This window comes from Chiloscyllium punctatum, chromosome 6, assembly GCF_047496795.1.
Source record: "Chiloscyllium punctatum isolate Juve2018m chromosome 6, sChiPun1.3, whole genome shotgun sequence".
Lineage (NCBI taxonomy): Eukaryota > Metazoa > Chordata > Chondrichthyes > Orectolobiformes > Hemiscylliidae > Chiloscyllium > Chiloscyllium punctatum.
The window spans coordinates 89,365,201-89,386,826 of NC_092744.1; the positions used below are offsets into that span (position 1 = coordinate 89,365,201).

The following is a 21,626-nucleotide window of genomic DNA, read 5'->3' on the forward strand; positions in this document are numbered from 1 at the left end:
AGGGACAGGCTCCGTGCCAGAGGCCTGAGCCCCGTTACTTACCCCTGGTAAGTCGTCCCCCCCACAAGTATCCAAAACGGTATACTTGTTCTTGAGGGGAACGACCACAGGGGGTCCCTGCACTGGCTGCTTCCTCCCAGTCCCCCTCACTGTCACCCATCTATCTGCCATCTTTGGAGTTACTACTTCCCTATAGCTCCGATCTATGACCCCCTCTGCCTCCCGAATGATCCGAAGTTCATCCAACTCCAGCTGCGCGCTTTTAATATCCTTGATATCCTTGACCCTGGCACCTGGGAGGCATCACACCATCCTGGAGTCACATCCACTGCCACAGAACTGTCTATATCTGATCTCCCTATGATAACCATTCAGCTTCAGATCTGACTGAACCATGTTCAACATTATTTCATCCTACCCTCATCATGAAAGGTGCTGACATATCTAGGAAGACAAAAGGAAGGCAAGCTCCTTGTCTTCACCACTGAATATCTTGGCAAATGACGCTGCCCTGCACCCTCCATCCTCACTGCCAACATAAGACACACACGACTTTCTGTTACAAAGATTGAAGAGGTCTATTCAGCTGTCTCTACCACTTCACTCATCGCTCTCCCATTGGGCAAAGCCTCATCAAAGGCTCTTTCCCATCCTATTCTGACCTCAACATTTTCTGTAATTTCTCTGCCACTTTGGACACAGGCATCAAGCAGTGACATTCCCCACTCCATCCTCAGTTAAGCAAAAGGCAGAAAGAGCAGTCAATACTGGACTCACTGATGCTTAAGAATCCATGCAGGAAATGTGGGTGGCACAGTGGCTCAGTGGTTAGCACAGATCATAACGTCAGGGATCCAGGTTTGATTCCATCCTTGGGTGACTGTCTGTGCGAAACTTGCACATTCTCCCATGCCTGTGTGGGTTTCCTTTGGGCACTCTAGTTTCTCTGTGTGCAGTTTAGAGGAATTGGCCATGGGAAATGCAGGGTAACAGGGGTAGGGAAGGTGTATCTGGGTGGGATGCTCTTTAGACGATGTTTGTGAACTCAATGGGCAAATGGCCTGCTTCTGCACTGTATGGATTCTATAAGGAGCAAGCTTCCTCAGGGACAGTGTATGCATCTACATCCAAACTCCAAGGTTCTCTGGACTGGTATCTCAATGGGCAGGTAAGATAGTCCATAAAACCTATCTTTATGGACAGACATTTTTTTACCTTCCTTTGAGCTCTTGCTAAGCACCAAAATGCCCCAGTGATGTGAACTGTTCTCCAGCCAACAACTGATCTACACAGGCTGTACTCAGGTGTTCTGTGGTATCACAAAGAACCTGTAATAATGTTTATTCCACAGTAACTAGCCTGTACATCTTCAACTGAGGCACTATTACTCATACCTGAGTTGTACCAAATCAATCCCTGGATTCAAGGCAACTTACTTCTAATTTTACTGTTACATGTCTTAATTGCTTGATTCATAATATTTAAATTTTACTTGCATACAAAGAGAGTTTCTTGGTGCTTTTGGTATGATTGAATCAATCTGGAGTCAGGGTGGTTCCTGTCAGTTGGTGTTCAGGTCTGATAAAAGATGTGGGAATTTTAACTTTTACTAAAGAGTTGGGACAAAGAGTTGAGATTTTCAGGATGACAAACTTTAACTAGTGTGCCGCAGGGATGAGTGCTGGAGCTACAAACATTTACAATATAAATTGATGATTTGGATGAGGAAAGTAAATGCCCTATAGACAAGTTTGCAGATAACACAAAATATTTGGGAAAGCAAGTGGTGATTTACAACTGATCTACACAGGCTGTACTCAGGTGTTCTGTGGTATCACCAAGAACCTGTAATAATGTTTAATGAATTAAAAAATGTTAGCATCCAAGTTCAGCAAGTGATAGGGAAGGCAAATGAAACGTTGGCCTTTATTTCATAAGGAATGCTTTACTAAAAAAAAAGGCAGACTTTGCTAAAACTAGAAAGGCACCAGTCAGACCGCAGCTGGAATACTGTGAACGATTTGGTCCTCCTATCCAGGGAAGAATACAGCTGCAATGTGTCCAGTCCAGAGAAGGCTCACAAGGTGATCCCAAGATCCGAAGTGTGGAGGGACTGTCTTTTGAGGAGAGGTTGAGTAGGCCTGTGCTCATTGGAATTTCAAAATTAAACATACAAGATTTCTCAGGGAAATTATGGAGACATTTAATCCCCTTCTGGGAGAATATCAAGCCAAAGGGCAGCATCTCAGAAGAAGGGGTCACCCTTTAAAGACAGAAATGAGGATTCACTTTTCTCTCAGAGGCTGGTGAATTGTGGAATTCTTTGTCACAGAGAGCAGTAGAGACTGGATCATTAAGGCTGAGATGGACAGATTTTTAATTAATCAGGGAATTGAGGGTTATGGGGCAAAAAGTTTTGAGGATTATCAGATCATGACTTTATGATGCAGGCAGATGGCCGAATGGTCTGCTTCTGCTGCTAAATATTATTGTGGCTATTCGGACTCTAAGGAAATCCGCAGTCATTGCTACTGGAGCAATGCATTGAAAATCACACGACATCAGGTTAGATTCCGATGGGTTTATTTGAAGACACTAACATTCCGAGCGCTGCTCCTTCATTAGGTGTTGGTGGCACCTGAGCAGCATTTTGAAAGCCAGTGTTTTCAAATCAAACCGTTGGACTCTAACCTGGTTTTGGGTGATTTTTTTACTTTGTCCAAGGTCAGTCTAACACCGGCACCTCCACATCCTGGTTACCATTCTGGTTTTTCTTTAATCTGCGACATTCCTTAATAAATTCGGAAGTTTCAATTCCACTGACCTGAAGACTGAAAGTTTGGATGGCCCCCCAGAATTCTTGGACCAGGTTATAGTCCAACAGGTTCTGGATTAGTGGTGCTGGAAGAGCACAGCAGTTCAGGCAGCATCCGAGAGGGAGCCTGAAGAAGGAGCAGCGCTCTGAAAGCTAGTGCTTCCAATTAAACCTGTTGGGACTATGACCTGGTGTTGTGTGATTTTTTAAAAAAATCTTTGTAGACCGCAGTCCAACACCGGCATCTCTAAATCAGGATTTTTGGAGGGAGAGTCCCAGTTATGCATCCCTCAGCGGGGGATGGGGGGGTTGGAGGTGTCAGTGCAGGCGGTTTCAGTCACCCTCCCCCCCATGTAGTTATTTTCCACAAGGCTGAAGGATTGTCAATCTCTGCTGTGCCGTGAAGCTGTGGGACTGTTTGCTCATTGTGTGTGCCCTCTGCAGGTTGAGTCTTGGTGTGCGGCAGGGACGGCCTTTGATAGAGCGAGGAACACGCATTCCTGAAATTCCTGTCGCGGCTGCATCGCCCCGGCCGCAGCTGGGATTCTGCCATTCCACAGCAGACAAGCAAACAGGCAGCTAGCACTGTCCGCCTCCCAGTTCCCACAGCACGGTCACTTCCAGCACCGAACCCTGAGCCTGAGGCAGAAGCTCGGACTCTCTCCCCGATGTGAGCATACCGTTTCAGGTCAGTTTCCCATTTCTCAGTCTATTATTGTGCCCTGATTCAACCTTGGGACACGCTGAAGGGATTTCACACTTGATTCTAGCGAATAACTTGCAGGAGGTGCAAACTATTTCCTCTGGGTTCCGGGCTTCATCTCCTTTGGGGGGGCACCGCGAGTGATTTGCTCGCTAACTGGGAGCAACCAGCCGCCTTTCACAGGTTTCAGTTGAACCTGTCCGTCTTTCCGAGCTGTTACCCCCAGTGAGCCGGGTGAGCTGATCCTCCGTCACTACTAGCTGCTGAGCTCACTCAACAAGAATGTGCCGGCGAAAAGGAGTCAGTGAAGGAAATATTCATCGAGTTAGTCACGATTAGATTGTAATGTTCACCCCATGTTGGTAAAGATCTCAGGTTGTAACATTCACCGTGTCGGTAAGGATTTCAGATTGTAATATTTACCCTGTGTGATTTTAGATTACAACAGGATAAATATTACATTGTAATATTCACCTGAAGGATTATACAGATGATAAAATATTCTCTCTACATTAGTAATTATACTTATGGTATAGTAAATAAATAGTGTACCTTTATATTATTGTTTATAGGAGAACAACAATTTCTTAGTTTGATGTAAAGAGGGGAGAGAACTTTATCAAATAATAACTAAACTTTTAAACAATTGGGCTTTTTGATATGCTACAGTCTCTGATGCAGTTGTTAGCACTGAAATTCTTCAATAATCTTTAAAGATGTTAATGGCAGGAAAATCTTTCCTTGCGTGACTTTAGAGCTTTTTGCTGCAACACACATGAAGAATGTATTGGAGATCGGACAGAGTTTTGGATAATGGGTTAGTGCTGGAGATTGAAATGTGCTGGTTTTTGTGTTTGAGTGCTGTAGTGGATTGAGAGATGTTTTCACATTGAGGTGGAATGCACATTTTGCCCCAGGATGTTGCAGGTAGGTGAATGAGCTATTGTTTTGGAAACTTAAAGGAATTCAGTTTCCGTTCGCAAGTCTTGTTGTATTTTTATTAGTGGCCCCATTCAGGGAAAACCATGCTTTACAAAGGAGGAATGCACCCCAACGTTTTCAAAGTATATTTTTGTTTGTGTATCTTGCTGTTAATATCTGCTGATCTGCTTTTTTTTCCCACTCTCTGCAAACGTATGTTAAGAACAGATCTGCTTCCTACAAATTTGAGTGGTTAGAAGTGGTAATAATAGTGGTGTTTTAGCGAGAAAAACACTTGCAATTTTGAGACAGGATTTGTGAGAGATGCCTTAAATTCTATCGATCTGTAGTAAAATCAGAACCAGACCTAAATTACAGAAATAATGGGATCCCTTCATTCTTGATCACCCATCCATTCTCGGAATGTCCGAAGTGATTTATGCTTTCATTAGTGCCAGTATTTCCTCAACTTTCAAAAACCTTCCTGCCTGCACCCCTGTGGCCATGCTGCAGGCTGACCTTCCTGAATGTGCTTTGTTTTAATAATCTATTCCTGATAAACAGGATTTAAAACATAAAACAAATTTCTCACTTATGTTGTGAATTTTACTAAAGGTTGTCTGATATAGTTAAACATTTGGAATCAGATAAAATGCAGATGGTTTTAATTATAGAGGCTTTGTGTGGGAATCATTCACAGTCTTTAGCTTTCACAACTTATTGTGGAAGTGTCCTGCAGGATGTTCAGACTAGCAATTGCTCAGCCTCTCAGCAGCCATCACCACCCCCGACTACACCTCCCCACCTGCCCATACTTCATTTCATGCTTGCAATTTAATGTCTGACATTCTTCAAATTCATGCCATTATCTTATGATGATAAAGCAAGCTATCCTGAGCCAGGGCGGCTGTTTCTTCAGCCTGATGTGCTGTCACCAGGGAGATGGTTCCCAGGGACATGCATGTGGGCAGTATTTCGCTGGGGCAGGCACTGGAACACAATGTGACAGAGTTAGTGCTGCTAGATTGTATCCTGTGTCATTTTCTTGGAAGTAGCTTCAGGATTTTTGCTGAGGATGAGGGGGAGTGAGTGTTGGCAGGTTGTGCACATACTGTCCGGGCTTGGAAGAAACACTGAACAATGCAGAACTCGCCTGTATATCACTCATTGTGCCCAATGTGGAAACATTCTGCTCTGAGAATTCAATGGGCGTGCGTCGTTTTGCAATGTTACCAATAATTTCAAAATAAATGTATTGAATTTAGAAGATTGAGGATGCAAGGGAGAATCATTAGAATAATATCAAGGCAAAGAACATTAACTATGTGGAGAGATTAAAGAAGCTGGAATTGTTAGTCCGAGATGGTTAAGGGAATATTTGACAGGTTCTTCAAAATGAAGAATTTTTTTTTGAGGAGGTGAAAGGTTCCCATTGGCAGCAGGCTGGATAACCAGAGATCACAGGTTCATAGTAAGGGTTAAAAGAATCTAGATTGAGAATATTTGAATGTTCTGTTATTATCTGCCTGAAAGAGCAATAGAATTAGCTTCAAAAAGAACTTTCAACTGAGAATTTCAAAAAAGGAGAAAATATATCAGGAGTGTGTCAAAGCAAGTTAGTGAAACTGAAGATCATCCAAAGAGTTGACACAGAGCATAATGGGCTGAATGGCCTCCTTCTGACCTTATGGGTTCTATGAAATATATCAAAACTAATTGATTGATTTCATTGTTTGATATCAAATATCAATACCTTTTTGTGTGTGTAAATATGTGATGTTTGGAATTCATTGCCTGTTTTGTGTTTTAGGAACTAACCATTACCTGAGCTAAAATGAGAACAGCAGAAGATTCATCAGGTACGGTCCTGCACAGACTGATCCAGGAGCAGTTGCGGTATGGGAATCTTACGGATAACCGCACGTTGCTGGCCATCCAGCAACAGGCAATGAGAGGAGGGTCCAGCAGCCCCCGGTCCTCTTTGGAAAGCCTCACTCAGGAGGAGAGTCAAATTGTCCAGCATTCCACCCGGCAGGAGCCACAAGGCCAAGAGCATCAGGGTGACCATGCTCACTCAGAAAACCTGCTACATCGCCTACACCAGCTTCAATTCAATGGAGAAGAACTCCCCTCTTATGAAGAAGCCAAGGCCCAATCTGAGCTCCTGGCTGTGCAGAGGAACCAACAGTCTGTGGGCACAGGTTCTTATGTGGTTGCTGGAACAAATCAGAAGGCCAGCACTGAAGACAAGTCAGTGACACGTGAAGTCAGTCCAGAGCATGTACTTCACGATGATGCACTGAAGGAATTGAAACATGGACATGTGCGGTCTCTCAGCGAGAGACTCTTGCAACTTTCTCTCGAGAGGAATGGCACCAAAGGCCAGGTGACCATGAGTTCCTCACACAGCTTCCCCCAGCTATCTAGATATCAGAAGCAGCCAGTGCGGGCAGGATCTCAGGTGCCCTGTCATTCCATCGAGGCCCGGGGTCCTCCCCCAGAATACCCCTTCCCCATGAAGTCTGCAGCTCCTGTGCTCAGCCGTTCCCAGCAGCATGGTTACTTTTACGATATGTCTGCCACTCCATATTTCAACTCCCAGCAGGATGTGCCTGGTGATTATGGTTACAGCAACCAGATAAGAGCAGAAAGGTAAATATACTCTGCACTATCTCACATTGCAAACCAACTAAGATTCTTCAACATCCTCTGACATAATTGAACTTACCAACTGACTTGTGAGTTCTTGGGTTCACCCACTGAGTAACTGCCCTGCATGGCAATACTTATTTCTCATGACCAGCACCATCCTTGCTTTGATTCCTGAACTCAGTTCACTTATCCACTGTACCCTAGGCTCAGTGATGCAAGTAATGTCTGCAGATTTGTTTGGGGGAAGTAGGGACAGTTCCAGAAGAACTATTTCAATCCCTTGTCACTACTATGATGGAGAGGTTGTGTTTTGTGGGAAATGGATATAAGTACATTCAGGCACAACCATGATCTTATTGACTGGCAGAGCATGCTCGAGGGGCTAAGTGGCCAACTCTTGCTCCAGTATTTCATGATCTCAATTTTGGTACCCTTGCCTATTAATTCCCTCGCTGAATAATGCCCAGTGTGAAGCTCAGAAAGGTTTTCAATGTCTAAGGAACTGTACTTCAGTATAATGACTTACTCCAATCACATATAGAGAGAAATACTGTACAGAGTGAGAGATAATGTTCAGATTTCATGTTGGGGAGTCTAAGTAATAACCTGGGTTTCAGTGAAGAAGCTGCATCTTGTCCATTTTCTAAATTACTGGACTTGATTTAATTATTAGCTGCCTTCTTTCAACATGTAGAAAAAGTAAAATAAACTGACATCTTCAACAATTGCAACCATAACGGCACTCCTGCAAGGAGAGCGCTGACAGATTGTCAGTCACCAATACCTGAACAATCTTTTTAAGAATTTTTGGTACCATCAATTTTAGTATTCAAGATGTTAACACCATCAACCACTTTGCAAGAACACTTACGCAAAGGTCAGGAGCCAGACAGCACTTTTTTTTCATTGCAAGATTTGTTGTCTCATATAGAAGGCTGCAGACATCATTGTAGTGACAGATTTGTAGCCTAATCATTGAATGACCCATTGAACTAATCATGTAGCACAGCCTTGACAAAAAAATAAGTGTCAGCTTGTAATTTTCCTTAAGCTGATTTCCTTCCTGGCAAGCCCTTCCTTCTTTGGTCATGTTTGAGTGAACACATTGAGAGGTCAAGCAATGTGAAGTTCGTCTGCTGCACCCAGTGTCCAAGTGAGATAACCTCCAAAGGGAAACCTGAGACTTCCTGTGTGGAAAAAGCAGGCGGCATCATGACCTACATTGTACATTCTATAAACCCTGTACACTTTTGTTTGAGGAGTTTTCTCAGAGTTCCTTTGTGACCTCTATTATTGCCAATTAGTTATCATAAAATCATCTTAAATAATCGAGCCAAAGCCCAGGAAGAAAAAAATAATCTTGACTGTTTGCTATAGATGGGAAGGGATGCCTTGTGTATGAGGTATTGATATTGGACTAATGGCAAACACGTCATTCCCCTATCACAACCTTTTACAAAAAAAACTGCATTATTACAGAAATTACTCTAATAAAAATTACTACTCTGTTCTGCTCTGTTAGCATTTCCATCCTATTAATTTAAATTAATTAAATATTTCAGCTCACCAATATTTTTCCAAGTTCTGAATGTATTGATAAGATTTGAAAACCAGCATTGTTGCTATAGTAAAACAAGTGGCAATGCAAAGGTGTGTCCTGTCACATTCCTGGGAGGTGTATAATTCACATCTTGAATTACCAATGGGAAACTGAGAGATTAAGGCTGGAGGATCATTTGGAGTGAACAATGTTGAGAGTTGTAAACCTATAAACAATCTCTAGCAAATAGCAATTTCATTTTGCATACCAGAGATCATTTTCTTTTGGGAGAAAGTGATGACTGCAGATGCTGGAGATCAGAGCTGAAAATAGTGTTGCTGGAAAAGCGCAGCAGGTCAGGCAGCATCAAAGGAGCAGGAGAATCGACATTTTGGGCATAAGCCTGAAGAAGGGATTATGCCCGAAACGTCGATTCTCCTGCTCCTTTGATGCTGCCTGACCTGCTGTGCTTTTCCAGCAACACATTTTTCAACATCATTTTCTTTTTATCCATCTCTGAACTTCTGGTTGTGTATCTGGCACCTCCTTGGTTTGGGATTGCTAAGAGGTAAATTTGTACTGAAATTTGGAGATATGCTTTTAGTTTATTGCTGGAAGCCAGATCTGCTAAGCAGATGGAATATTATTATAGGCCCATGGTTCTGTAGGTTTTTGATCACTGAAAATTTTCCAGAGGTGGCAACTAGAGGTTGTTTAGCAAGGATTAAGACGTCAACCAGAGACTACCCATACCACCCCCAAGGGAAATTATGTACCCAGTTGTTAACAGAATAATAATGTAAAACAGTAAGTTTTAAATACTGTCATTTGTTCAGAGTAAAGTAGGACCACATTCAGAACAATAATTGAGGAGTTATACATGAAAATAAGGAGAGATGTCAGTTTAGAGTTTGGGAGAATACTCAGTTTGTGCAATGCAAAGAAGTTCTCATCGATAGGTGATCATCAACTATGATAAGTAACAAGGTTTAAAATGGTTTGTGGTGTTAGTCCATCAATGATGATGTGTCCTCCCAGCTGATAGCCTAACATTGCATGGTATAAAAATTCATAAGCTGAAGAGTGGGAGAGATTGGAAAAGTCTAGGACAGTACAATCCTATCATTTGATTTAATATCTGAATATAGAATGTCTTGTACCTAAGAACATTGCATTACAGCTTTGATTTAGGCTGCAGAACATAGTCCACTCATTATATTAATGCTTTCCCTTTGCAAACACGTTAACAATCTTTGCATAGCCATTGCAACTCATGATATAAGAATTACTGATTTACGTAGTAGTAAGCCAAGCAATGTTTGTTGACATATTCTGAGTTTTTAACTTTTTTCTATTTTCGCTGTACTTGTATAATTTAACCTGGTTAGATTTAATGAACTTGGATAAAGTTTGGCAATTGCTATTCAGGGTTTTTTTCCCCTGAAATAGTGAACAGTGGTTTGGGAACAAGGATGTTTGCATTCAATTTTCTTTATTTATCAAACTTTAAAGTGAGGCTTCTTGTCCGTGCCTGTGCTAGTGGTGACATAGGAACTCAGAGCTCAGTGTAAAATCCGAAAGTAAACAGCAGGTATTTCGTACAGCAGGGTTACATTCCAGACAACTGAAACTATTGTGATGTCTCTTGCATTGTTTTTCTTCAGGATGTCTCAAGCTCAAACAGTACATCCTGGCCAGCCACTGAGGCACAGCTTCCTGACCACTTCAGCTTCTTCACCCATGGAAGCAGTGCTGGTTACTGAAGCCACTCATGACAGCAGCCAGATGGTGACAGTTGATCATGTGGCACTCATTAACCGTGCCCAACAAATGGTCGAGATGCTGCTGAAGGAGAACGAAAACCTGAGGAAGGAGCTTGATGGCCACACTGAAAAATCAGCAAAAATCCAAAAGGTATGAAGGAACATTTTTGTCAAGTGCTTCTTTTTAAGTTAGGATATATGCAGTAGCATCCAACAATATAGCTCCATATCAATGGGCATACTTTGAAAGTATTTGAATTGAACACCGACTGTGATACAAGTTGTAGTACAATAGAAAAATCAGGAATTTATGTTTAATGAGACAAGGAGACACTGTGTAGATGCTGTTACTGCAAATATTTTGTCATTTGGAAATATCTGACTTACATATCAGATTCTTGGATTAGATAGTTATGAACAGTTTCCAATGAATTAATCTGAAGGTTCAAAGCCTCTTGGTCACTGCTACCTATGGAGGTCATTTACATGTATAGCTGGTAACTATTGTCTGTTTGAGTAGCCCTCAGAGAGCCACCAGTCATTTTTAATTTGTATATGGAATGTGAGCATCTCTGGCTGGGCTAGCTTTCATTGTCCATCCCTAATTGCCCATGAACCAATGTGTTGCTAGAGCCATTTCAGAGAGCAACTAGGAGTTAACCACATTGCTTTAGCTCTCGAGTCACATGTAGGCCAGCCCAGGTGAGGATGACAGTTTCCTTCCCTGAAGGACGTTAGCGAACCAGATGGGTTTTTCCAACAACTGATAGTGATTAATTCTAAATAAAGTTAATAACCAACTTTTGATTCCAGATTTTTATTGAATTTAAGTTCCACCATCTGCTATAGTGTGATTTAACCCTGGGTCTCCAGAACATTACCTAGGTCTCTAACTTAACAGTCCAGCAATAATGCCACCAGACCATCGCCTCCTGTTGGTGTGCCATTGCTTGTTATTTTTCTGCATACCTTATATGATTTCTTGTTTTTACAATCCCTGTGTTATTTTCCACTGCTGAAATTGGGTGGTGATGACTGCTGTATTATTATTTTGATTGCATCTAATATGTTCATGAATTTTCATTGACAAATTACCGCCCACAGTAAGAATGCTCTGCAAGAATCTCAAAGGCCAGATCCATGCATTTCATTCCTCTTTCCTCACTGTTTAAGGCTGTGAATTCCAACAGCTTATAATCGGCAAATGACGCACTGTCTACTAAACCCTAGTCAATAAACCAAATGATTGCTTTTTCTCTTAGTTGGGTATTTGATGAGCAATTAAAGTTGTTCAATTTGCAGCAGACTTTTACAACACAGTCCCCGAGAGATAGCTTGTTACGTTGCATTTATAAAGACTCGTTTGTCTATGGTTTCACTTTGATAACTTCCTGCAGTGTTCTTAGTCTCATATGGAACTGTCAAACTCTGCACTGAAGTAAAAATCACTTGAGCTATGTGACAATCTGGTGTCTATTTTATGAATGCATTTGCTGTGACTAGAAAGTTGGCAGAGTCACAGTAAGTTTAAATGTGTGTCATCTCCCTTCTGAGCTCAGCTGTAATGGTTTAGGAATGAAATTTGCTGAGGCTTGAAGGGAGAGACAACAGTTGTTTTTTTTTCCCATGTGAAAGACCCTCTTTCATTTGCTTCTCAGTCAGGTGCAGGGAGGCTTGTCCTTCTCACTAACCCTTGATGAGTTAGAAATAGAAGGCTCTTTGTCAAGGGAGGCCTCCAATGCAGGCCCCTCCATGCTTTGCTTCTGGCTCAGGAATGCTTTGGGATTATGGGGATTACCAGTTTTCAACAGGCTCAACACAGGTCTGAGCAGAAAACCTCAGTGAGTAACTGAACAATGTTTAACTGGGAATGTCCTAACTTTGTTTGTTGGTATGTGCTGCACTGTCTGATTTTAACTAGATCTGAGGGGGAGGTTAGGAATGACTCAATTGACCTCAAAGTGACTGAAATGAGGGAACTGCTACTGGAAAAGCAATTAGGATTCCACACCTCTGATTGCAGTCCACCAGTTTCTGCTGGATGTCTGTATTTGTAGGTGTAAGCAACCCAGAGGTGTCAACTGTAAAATACCAGCATCATTTAACAGCCTGCAAAAGGATGGGTGAAGTATCACACAAGACCTTACCCCAGCAGCAGAGGGCTGAGAAAAGGAAAAGTGAAATTCTGATTATGAAAGTGTTAACGCCAAATTTGAGAGTGAACTCCCCATTTTCCCAGAGAGATGATAGGCTCACAGCACTGATTCTGTAAACTATCTCTGACCTCCTGTCCCCTTAAGTGTACTGCCCTGCCTGTGTGGGTGGACATTCAGCCTTCAGACCCTGATTCTGCTTGGGTACACTGCTCATGTTTCACTGTTATTTCAGTGTATCGTTTATAATGGCTTTGTGCAGTAGTCCTTTCAGTGATAGGATTTGCATTACTGGTTGTGAAATTATTGCCTGGGATCTAGTTTAGATCAATTTTGTCAGTACCTCCCCAAACTTTAACCAGTTGGTATTGAAAGAAAGAGTTGCCATCTTCCCAATATTAATACAAGCAAATCGAGCATTTAATATGGAGTTTAAACAGATTGTATTCTTAAGTAATTATTGAAAATTCTGATTTAAGAAATCCGCTATATTAAGATAGAAAATAAGCAGGAGAGAGGTGAATTTGACAGCCCTCAGAAAACCTGCAGAATTACCATTGACTGAATTGTCTTCTTCTATGAGGTATTATTCTTTGAGAGTTTGAACAATCAAATCACTTTGGATTGATTTCACCCTGAGCATTTCTTATCAGTGAACCATTGCATCCTTGTGTGCATGGTATTGTTGACCTATATGGCACCAAGTCGTCTGATTGAATTTCGTGTCACTCATGCTGCTAAATCCCATTTCATCATCCTTCACTTTTCAACATGCCCCTGTTTTTGCCCGTGCAGTTGGAGAGAGAAATCCAGAGGATTTCTGAAGCCTATGACAACCTCATGAAGGCATCTTCCAAACGGGAGGCCCTGGAAAAGACAATGAGAAACAAAATGGAAAGTGAGATCAGGAGACTTCACGATTTCAACCGTGATCTGCGAGGTAAGCTCATAAATCAGAAGGTGGTGGCGGAAATCTCCATTTTCACCAATTTGCAAAGATATAGGTGGTCACAAATTGGAACAATCAAGAGATTTAGAACAAGCAAAAATGAGGATTGCTTATATTTTAGCAAAACTAGAATTGTCAGAGAATTGCATATTTAAAGGGTTAATGGTGTTAATTCCACTTAAATATTATTTGCTGTAGGTTCCAAAGAAAATGTTTCCAAACATCTGTTGCATTGTGAATTTGGACTTATGCATGTCAATATCTTGGTATATGCAGTTCCAAGAACTGTAGTTGATCAAACTGAGGCACATTGAAAGAATCAGTGGAAGAAGATTGACATTGGGAACATGTTAGATTTTGCCAAAGCAGGAAGTATGGGAGGATTCTGACTGCTTTTTCAATTGCACTTCATAATAATAACTAAACTTAAGTATTTTCAGATTGAAGATGTTAAGATGTTTTGTATTTAGCACAGTGTGGTTTGAAGATGAATTCATGGCTTTTGACTGATACTGTGGTGCATCTAGCTAATTATGGGCTGACAGTTCAATTGATTGTTCAATTCACAGTACTTTTCCCTTTTATAGAAAAGCTTGACTCCGCTAATAAACTGTTGACCAGCAAAGAATGTGAGATCTCAGAAGACGGTCAGAGCATTGTCAGCAGGCTGATTGTCCAAAGTAAGTTTATTATCTGTTAAAATGATACAACCAACCCCATTCCAGGGACACTAAACTATAACATGTGTTAACAGAATCAGGCTCTCTTGGCTCAAAAAAGGTGCTAGAAATTGAACAGATTTTCTTAAACTTTGAATTGTCAGGCAGGTTTAGAATCATTGCAAGTGGAACTTATCCAAAGGAATGGATTTATCTTTTGTCTTTATTTTGAGGGAAGGACTACCCCTTCACTGAGGGGTATTCCCTGAACCCTGAACATTACTGCTGACAGCCTTCCTCCACACCCTGCAAAGTTTCCTAGGCCAGATGGTATATTTCTGGCAGGTTTCAGCTGGCACGAAAGGGAATATTAACAGGTTCTTTTTTGCACTTTCTCAGGTGCTGATGTTACATTCTCCCCTGCTCAGAGCTCAGAATGGTTCACTCAGCTCTAGATCAATCCCAAGTTCCTTCCTGGTTTTGACTAGCTCAATCAATCCCAAGTTAACCCTGGCAGAGATGGGCTGTTGGTTGGTGTTAGTGGATTTTGCCCAGTGCCAGCATGTGTAACAAAATGGAATTATGTGACCTTTGCGTTCAAAGAGTGTACTTTGAAGATTCCTTACTTTTGGTCAGGGGGAATGTGGACTACCACTTTACCAAGGGGTGCTAGTAGTCACTTGGGGGGGCCATAGTTCTGGCCTGCGGGAAGGCTGCACAGTTTCCCTGGCAACCCATGAGCAAATTGGAATCACCATTAAAGGCACACTCTCAACTTCATGTGTAATGCTATCAAACAATGGCCTCTGCATCTTTTTCTGTCATGTCCTATCAATGTACCCCATCCTACACCTTTTAGGAGGAGTGCTCAAATTGGGCAAACTCTTCAGGGTTTAGTTCAAATCTACAAGCGAACGTGAAAAGCTAAGGAGAGAGAAACCTGAGCACTAAACAAACTCTTCTTGGCACTGAAATACTCATGCCTTGTGATAATAAAGGTAGTTTAAATTTTTTGCATACCTCAGGTGATTCTGGCTATTGCACTCCTCCCTCCTCAAAGATTAGTTTGCTTGCTCTTAAGTAACACGGGCAGAGTTAATAGAGTATTGTGCAGCGTAATTAACACGCCACTTGCATGCAGTATATCGCAAGCAAACAGGTTTGCTCTTGCCCTTGCTAATGTGGCCTTACAGTCAGGTCAGGAGAGAGTCAGAGAGAAGGCAGGCAGTGTTCACTGGCTGATTGGAATCTTTCAAACGTTGCAGGGTTCTCCTGGGAGCTGGGTTAAAGCCTGGAAGGCTGCTGCACTTTCCAAAACAAACAGCCAGGCAGATTGAAAGCAGGATCTGAAACAGAGAACCGATCTGCTCTGTTGAGATTCTGTGACTAGGGATCTGTGACATTTTCAATTTAATACACAGTCAAGGTTTCTGAGTGTGTAGCTTATTGGTCACTAATTAGTTATAACTATCAAATATGAGTGGCACTTTGACCATAAAATATTGCTCTCAGAACAGACATTTGGACAAATACATGAAAAGGAAAGGTTAAGAGGGATATGAGAGCCAAATGCAGGCAAGTGGAACTAGTTTAGTTTGGGAAACTTGGTCGGCATGGCGTCTGACTTTTTTTTACTGAGCCAGGTACAAACAGGAGGTGAGGACTTTAATTTTCCCAAGAAGGGCTCCTTTTCCACACACACACAACAATGTTTGTGTTATATAGACTTCCCTTGAGTTTTCCAAATGACACAGCTCACACCTGTACTGCCAATTGCTCACTACTATCCATTCACCGATGCTGGAATGTGTGCACGTACCAGGGCAGGACGTGGGTTCTTCATGCCTGGCAGTGATGCATTCCTCACTGTGATGAACCCCTCCACTCACGACTCCTCTACCCACTACTCTTCTTCACTCTATACTCCTTCACTCAATGCTCCTTCACTCAATACTCACTATACATCCACTTACTACTCCTCCACTCATTATTCTTTCACTCACTACTCACTACTCCCCCACTAGTCCCTCTTTATTCACCCTAGTGCACTCCCAATGAGCCTGCTGGGTTTCCTCAGGATTGATTGACATTTTGAGAGGAAACTGATTGATGCAGTTGGATGGGTTAGACTTGTGGCAATGGTTTCTCAGCATTCAGACTGAATAGACCCATTCCTAAGAAGTGGACCACAGCATAGTTTTTGCACCTAAGTACAACAGATGCTGCAGTTCCTGCATCTCGATCAGGGAATTGTTGGAGTACCTTTCACCTGGGAATTATTGGAGCACCTTCCACCCTGTACAATCCCCTCTGCAGTTTTCTCATGCTATTGGCACACTCTATGGACAAGTCCTTGGATCCCTAGTGGAAGCTGGCTGGAAACACCAATTTAGTTTCTGCTGACCAGGTCAGATTTGGGGAGTCGCAGTGATGTGCTTGGCTTTTCAGTTCCTGACTCTGTCGAGCGACATTTGTTGTATTGAGTGCAGGTTGTGATTCTGTTAGTCACAGTTGAGTGAACATCATGCCCTATGAACAAAGTACAGTATGGAGGGTTTGTTTGCCCTTCACCCTCATCCAACTGCATTCCTTCATTACTGAAAACCCATCTTTCTCCTGACCACTCAGCCAGATTTATAACTGATAACATGAGAGAGAGATTGTGTGTGTGTGTGAGAGAGAGAGAAAGATTGTGTGTGAGAGAGACTGACACTGTGTGTGTGTGAGAGAGAGAGAGATAGACTATGTGTGCGAGAGAGACTGCGTGTGTGAAAGAAAGAGAGAGACTGTGGGTATGTGTGTGTATGTGTGAGAGACAGAGAAAGTGTGTGTTTGTGTGTGTGTGAGAGAGAGAGAGACAGAGAGACTGTGTGTGTGCACGTATATAAGAGCGCGAGGGAGAGACTCTGTGTATATGTGAGAGAGAAAGACTGTGTGTGTGTGTGTGTGTGAGAGAGAGAAAGAGAAAGAGAGAGAGAAACTGTGTGTCAGGGAGAGAGAGAGAGACTGTGTGTGGGAGAGAGAGACTGTATGTATGTGTCTGGGAGAGAGAGAGACTGTGTGCATGTGTGAGAAAGCGAGGGAGAGACTGTGTACATGTGAGAAAAAGAGACTCTGTGTGTGTGTGAGAGAGAGAAATTGTGTGTGTGAGAGAGAGACAGAGAGAGAGAGAGAGACTGTGTGTATGTGTGTGTGTGAGAGAGAGAGAGACTGGGTGTGTGTGTGTGAGAGAGAAATAGAGAGAGAGACTCTGTGTGTGTGTGTGTGTGAGAGAGAGAGACTGTGTGTGTGAGAGAGAGTCTGCATGTGTGAGGGAGAGAAAGAGAGAGACTGTGTGTGTGTTTGTGTGTGTGAGAGAGAGAGACTGTGTGTGTGTGTGTGTGAGAGAGAGAGAGAAAGTGACTGTGTGTGTGCGTGAGAGAGACTGTGTTTGTGAGAGTGAGAGAGAAATTGTGTGTGTGAGGGAGAAAGAGAGACTGTGTGTGTTTGTGTGTGTGAGAGAGAGAGAGAGCCTGTGTGAGAGAGACAGAGAGTGTGTGTGTGTTTGTGTGTAAGAAAGAGAGAGATAGAGACTGTGTATGCGTGTGTGTGTGGGACTGTGAGAGAGAGAGGTACTGTTTGTGTGAGAGCGGTACTGTTTGTGTGTGAGAGAGAGACTGTGTGTGTATGAGAGGGAGAGAGAAAGACTGTCGGTGTGTGAGAGAGACTGACTGTGTGTGAGACAGACTATGTGTAGTTGTGAGTGAGAGAAACTGTGTGTGAGGGAGAGAGATAGACTGTGTGTGTGAGCGAGAGACTGTGTGTGAGAGAGACAGAGACTGTATGTGTGTGTGAGAGAGGGAGAGACTGTGCGTATGTGTGTGCGTGAGAGAGAGAGAGACTCTGTGTGTGTGCGGGGGACTGTGTGTGAGAGAGAGAGGTACTGTTTGCGTGAGAGCGGTACTGTTTGTGTGTAAGAGAGAGACTGTGTGTGTGAGAATGAGAGACTGTGTGTGGGAGAGAGAGAGGTTGTGTATGCATGTGAGAAACAGAAAAAGTCTGTGTGTGTATATGTGAGAAAGAAAGAGAGACTGTGTGTGAGAGAGAGAGGGAGAGACTGTGTGTTAGAGAGAGAGGAGAGACTGTGCGAGTGTGTGTCTGTGTATGTGTGAGAGAGATAGATACTGTGTGTGTGCACGCAAGAGAGACTGTGTGCGTGTGCGCGTGAGAGTGTGTGTATGCACATGCGAGAGAGACTGTGTGTGTGCGAGAGAGAAAGACTGTGTGAGAGAGAGAGACAGACAGACTGTGTGTGAGGCAGAGACTATGTGTGTTTGTGACTGAGAGAGAGAAACTGTGAGTGTGAAGGGGAGAGAGAGAGAGACTGTGTGTACGTGTGTGTGTGTGAGAGAGAGAGAGACTTTGTGTATGTGTGTGGGACTGTTTGTGAGAGAGAGGTACTGTTTGTGTTTGTGAGAGAGAGAGAGACTGTGTGAGAGAGACTGTGAGTGTGTGCGTGACAAAGAGACTGAGTGTGTGTGTGAATGTGTGAGAGAGAGAGAAAGACTGTGAGAGAGAGAGACAGACAGACTGTGTGTGAGGCAGAGACTATGTGTGTTTGTGACTGAGAGAGAGAAACTGTGAGTGTGAGGGAGAGAGAGAGAGAGAGAGAGAGACTGTGTGTGAGAGAGAGACTGTGTGTGAGAGAGAGACTGTGTGTGAGAGAGACTGTGAGTGTGTGACAGAGACTTTTGAGTGTGTACGTGACAAAGAGACTGAGTGTGTGTGTGAATGTGAGGGAGAGAGAGAGAGACTCTATGTGTTTGTGTGTGTGAGAGAGAGAGACTGTGTGTGAGAGAGAGATTGGTTGATGCGTAAGGGAGAGATTGTGTGAGATAGACTGAGTGTGCGTGAGAGGGAGACTGTGAATGTGAGTGCGTGTGTGAGAGAGTGTGAGTGTGTGCATGAGAGAGAGTCTGTGTGAGTGTGTGTGTATGACAGAGAGGCTGTGTGAGTGTGTGCATGATAGAGAGGCTGCATGTATGAGAAAGAGACTGTGAGTGTGTGTGTGAGAGAGACAGAGAGACTGTGTGAGTGTGTGTGTGAAAGACAGAATATGTATCTGTGTGAGAGCGAGATTGTGTGTGTGCGTGTGTGAGTGACACTGTCCGTGTAGTGTGTTTGTGTGAGAGGACACTCAATATGTGACCACATGTGTGAGAGAGACTCTGTGCATGGGAGAGTGTATGTGTATTAGTGTGTGAAAGAGAGAGTGGCTGTGTGTGAGATAGAGAGTACATGTGTGTATCAGTGTGCTTGTTCAGGTGGGTGAGTATGTGTCTGTCTGGCAGAAGTTGTTTTGAAATAAGGCAGTAGGATTGGCTAGACTGAGTGTGTAAAAATAATGCCAGCAGTCTGTCTAAGACACAACCTTGGGAAAAGTGCTGTAATTGGTGTGTTGTAAGAATAGAGGAGAAAGTGAGTACTGCAGATGCTGGAGATCAGAGCTGAAAATGTGTTGCTGGAAAAACGCAGCAGGTCAGGCAGCATCCAAGGAGCAGGAGAATCGATGTTTCAGGCATAAGCCCTTCTTCAGGAAGGGCTTCCTGAAGAAGGGCTTATGCCCGAAACATCGATTCTCCTGTTCCTTGGATGCTGCCTGACCTGCTGCGCTTTTCCAGCAACACATTTTCAGCCATGTTGTAAGAATATTTGAACATAGGAACAGAGTGTGGTGGGTTATATCTGCAACAGTCCTGTAAATGTAAACATGGTCAGCTACCTCACTGGACCTGTTGAAATTACAGTAGTTATTAAAAGTGAGATGGGTGTAGACCGGGCTGCAGAGTAAATCAACCACTGCACCATTACTGCCAACTCACTCAACAGAAATGTTCATTCAAGGCTGGTATGTTACATGCCAATATCTGCCCCATTTGCTTCAATCTGCCCAGCTTTGGAATGGGAAAAGCCTTTTTTCAAAAAGTAAAACTCCTGGGGGTTGCTTAATTGCTCAGTTTCTTGTGGCCTCTGTCTACTGGACTGTTTTATTTTCGATGGTGTAAAACATGCTCTCCCATGGTCAGGAAAGTGTTAAATGCAGCTTTACTCTGGGAGGTATGTTGCTGTTGGAATGTATGTGATTGTGAAGTATGTAGGTCAGGAGGGATTTGTCCCATGACTTGCATCAACAGCCGAGCTTCCCCTCCTCCCATCCTCAAGCGCATTCTTTACTGAATACTCGAACTTTATAGCAGGAAGTTAGGAGCCTACCAAGGTCTCTCAGTCATTCCCTTGGGGTGTGGAAAGGGGAAAGGAATGTGGAATGTGGGTTTCTGTTGATATTAATACATAGAGCTTTTACGGAAGAGTTAAACAAAAAACAATGCCAGGATTTGTGATGCTTTCACACAATTATTTGCAAAGTTGCCGAAGACGGACTGTGATTTGGAACATAAAGCCTCTCTCTAGAAAGTGGTTTCATGTTTTCAGTTGTGTCTGTGCAGCAGTCAGCATTACTGGGCTGGCTGCTATTTCTTTATTGCATTGCAGGAATTCATCATGTTTCTCAACCTTGGGCAGGCACAGTTCTGCATCGATATCAGTTTTATCTGTGATTGTGTTCAGGGAGCAGTTGATGAAGAAGACCTGTTCAGGCAGGACCCCATTCATAACTCCCTCCTGTGGGAACCATCCCAAAGCTGGGTTTACTAATCAGGGGTGGTTGGTCTCCACTCTCAGTAAACGATCAAGTAGACGTGAGTGTTGGTAAGGGTGTGCTGTACTGTCAGAGGGGCAGTACTGGAGTGTGCAGTATGTCAGGGTCAGTACTGAGGGTGTAACTCATTGTCAGAGGGGCAGTAGTGGAGTGTGCTGCTTGTCAGAGGGGTAGTACTGAGGGTGTGCTGCATCTCAGGGTCAGTACTAAGGGTGTACTGCATATCAGGGTCAGTACTGAGGGTGTACTGCATGTCAGGGTCAGTACTAAGGGTGTACTGCATGTCAGGGTCAGTACTGAGGGTGTACTGCATGTCAGGGTCAGTACTAAGGGTGTACTGCATCTCAGGGTCAGTACTGAGGGTGTACTGCATGCCAGGGTCAGTACTGAGGGTGTACTGCATGTCAGGGTCAGTACTGAGGGTGTACTGCATGTCAGGGTCAGTACTAAGGGTGTACTACAATGTCAGAGGGGCAGTGCTGTTGGAGTGCTGCACTGTCAGAGGGTAAGTGCTGAGGGATGGCTACACTGATGGATGTAACATACTTTGAATTAGATCATTCAGTTTAATTGAGGTTTTTTTTAAATGACTAAATAAAGGTTGATGTGTTTTACATGGATTTCGGTAAGCCTTTGACAAGTTCCCATGTGGAAGTCTCATCTGAAAGCCCATGGGCTTCCAAGACAAGTTGGCAAACTGGATCCAAAACTGGCTTCCAAGCAGGAGACCCAGAGTGAAGGTGGAGGATTGTTATTGGAATTGGAAGCCTGTGA

At 43.2% G+C, this 21,626-nt stretch overlaps 1 protein-coding gene across 3 annotated transcripts in view; it reads left to right on the forward strand.

Annotated features, from left to right (window-relative positions):
* Nucleotides 1–3,327: 3,327 nt before the first annotated feature.
* LOC140479189 (angiomotin-like 2a) overlaps nt 3,328–21,626 on the forward strand; it is a 29,253-nt gene continuing 10,954 nt past the window's right edge. Inside the window, exons 1-5 of one of the 3 annotated variants that reach the window (XM_072573219.1) lie at nt 3,328–3,503; nt 6,250–7,091; nt 10,296–10,545; nt 13,343–13,487; nt 14,084–14,176. In XM_072573219.1, coding sequence (XP_072429320.1) covers nt 6,274–7,091; nt 10,296–10,545; nt 13,343–13,487; nt 14,084–14,176 — 1,306 coding nt within the window. In that variant the 5' untranslated portion in view covers nt 3,328–3,503; nt 6,250–6,273. Of the gene's footprint in view, nt 3,504–3,797; nt 3,915–6,249; nt 7,092–10,295; nt 10,546–13,342; nt 13,488–14,083; nt 14,177–21,626 lie in introns of those variants that run through there. The other 2 variants (XM_072573217.1, XM_072573218.1) reach the window with 2 other exon arrangements.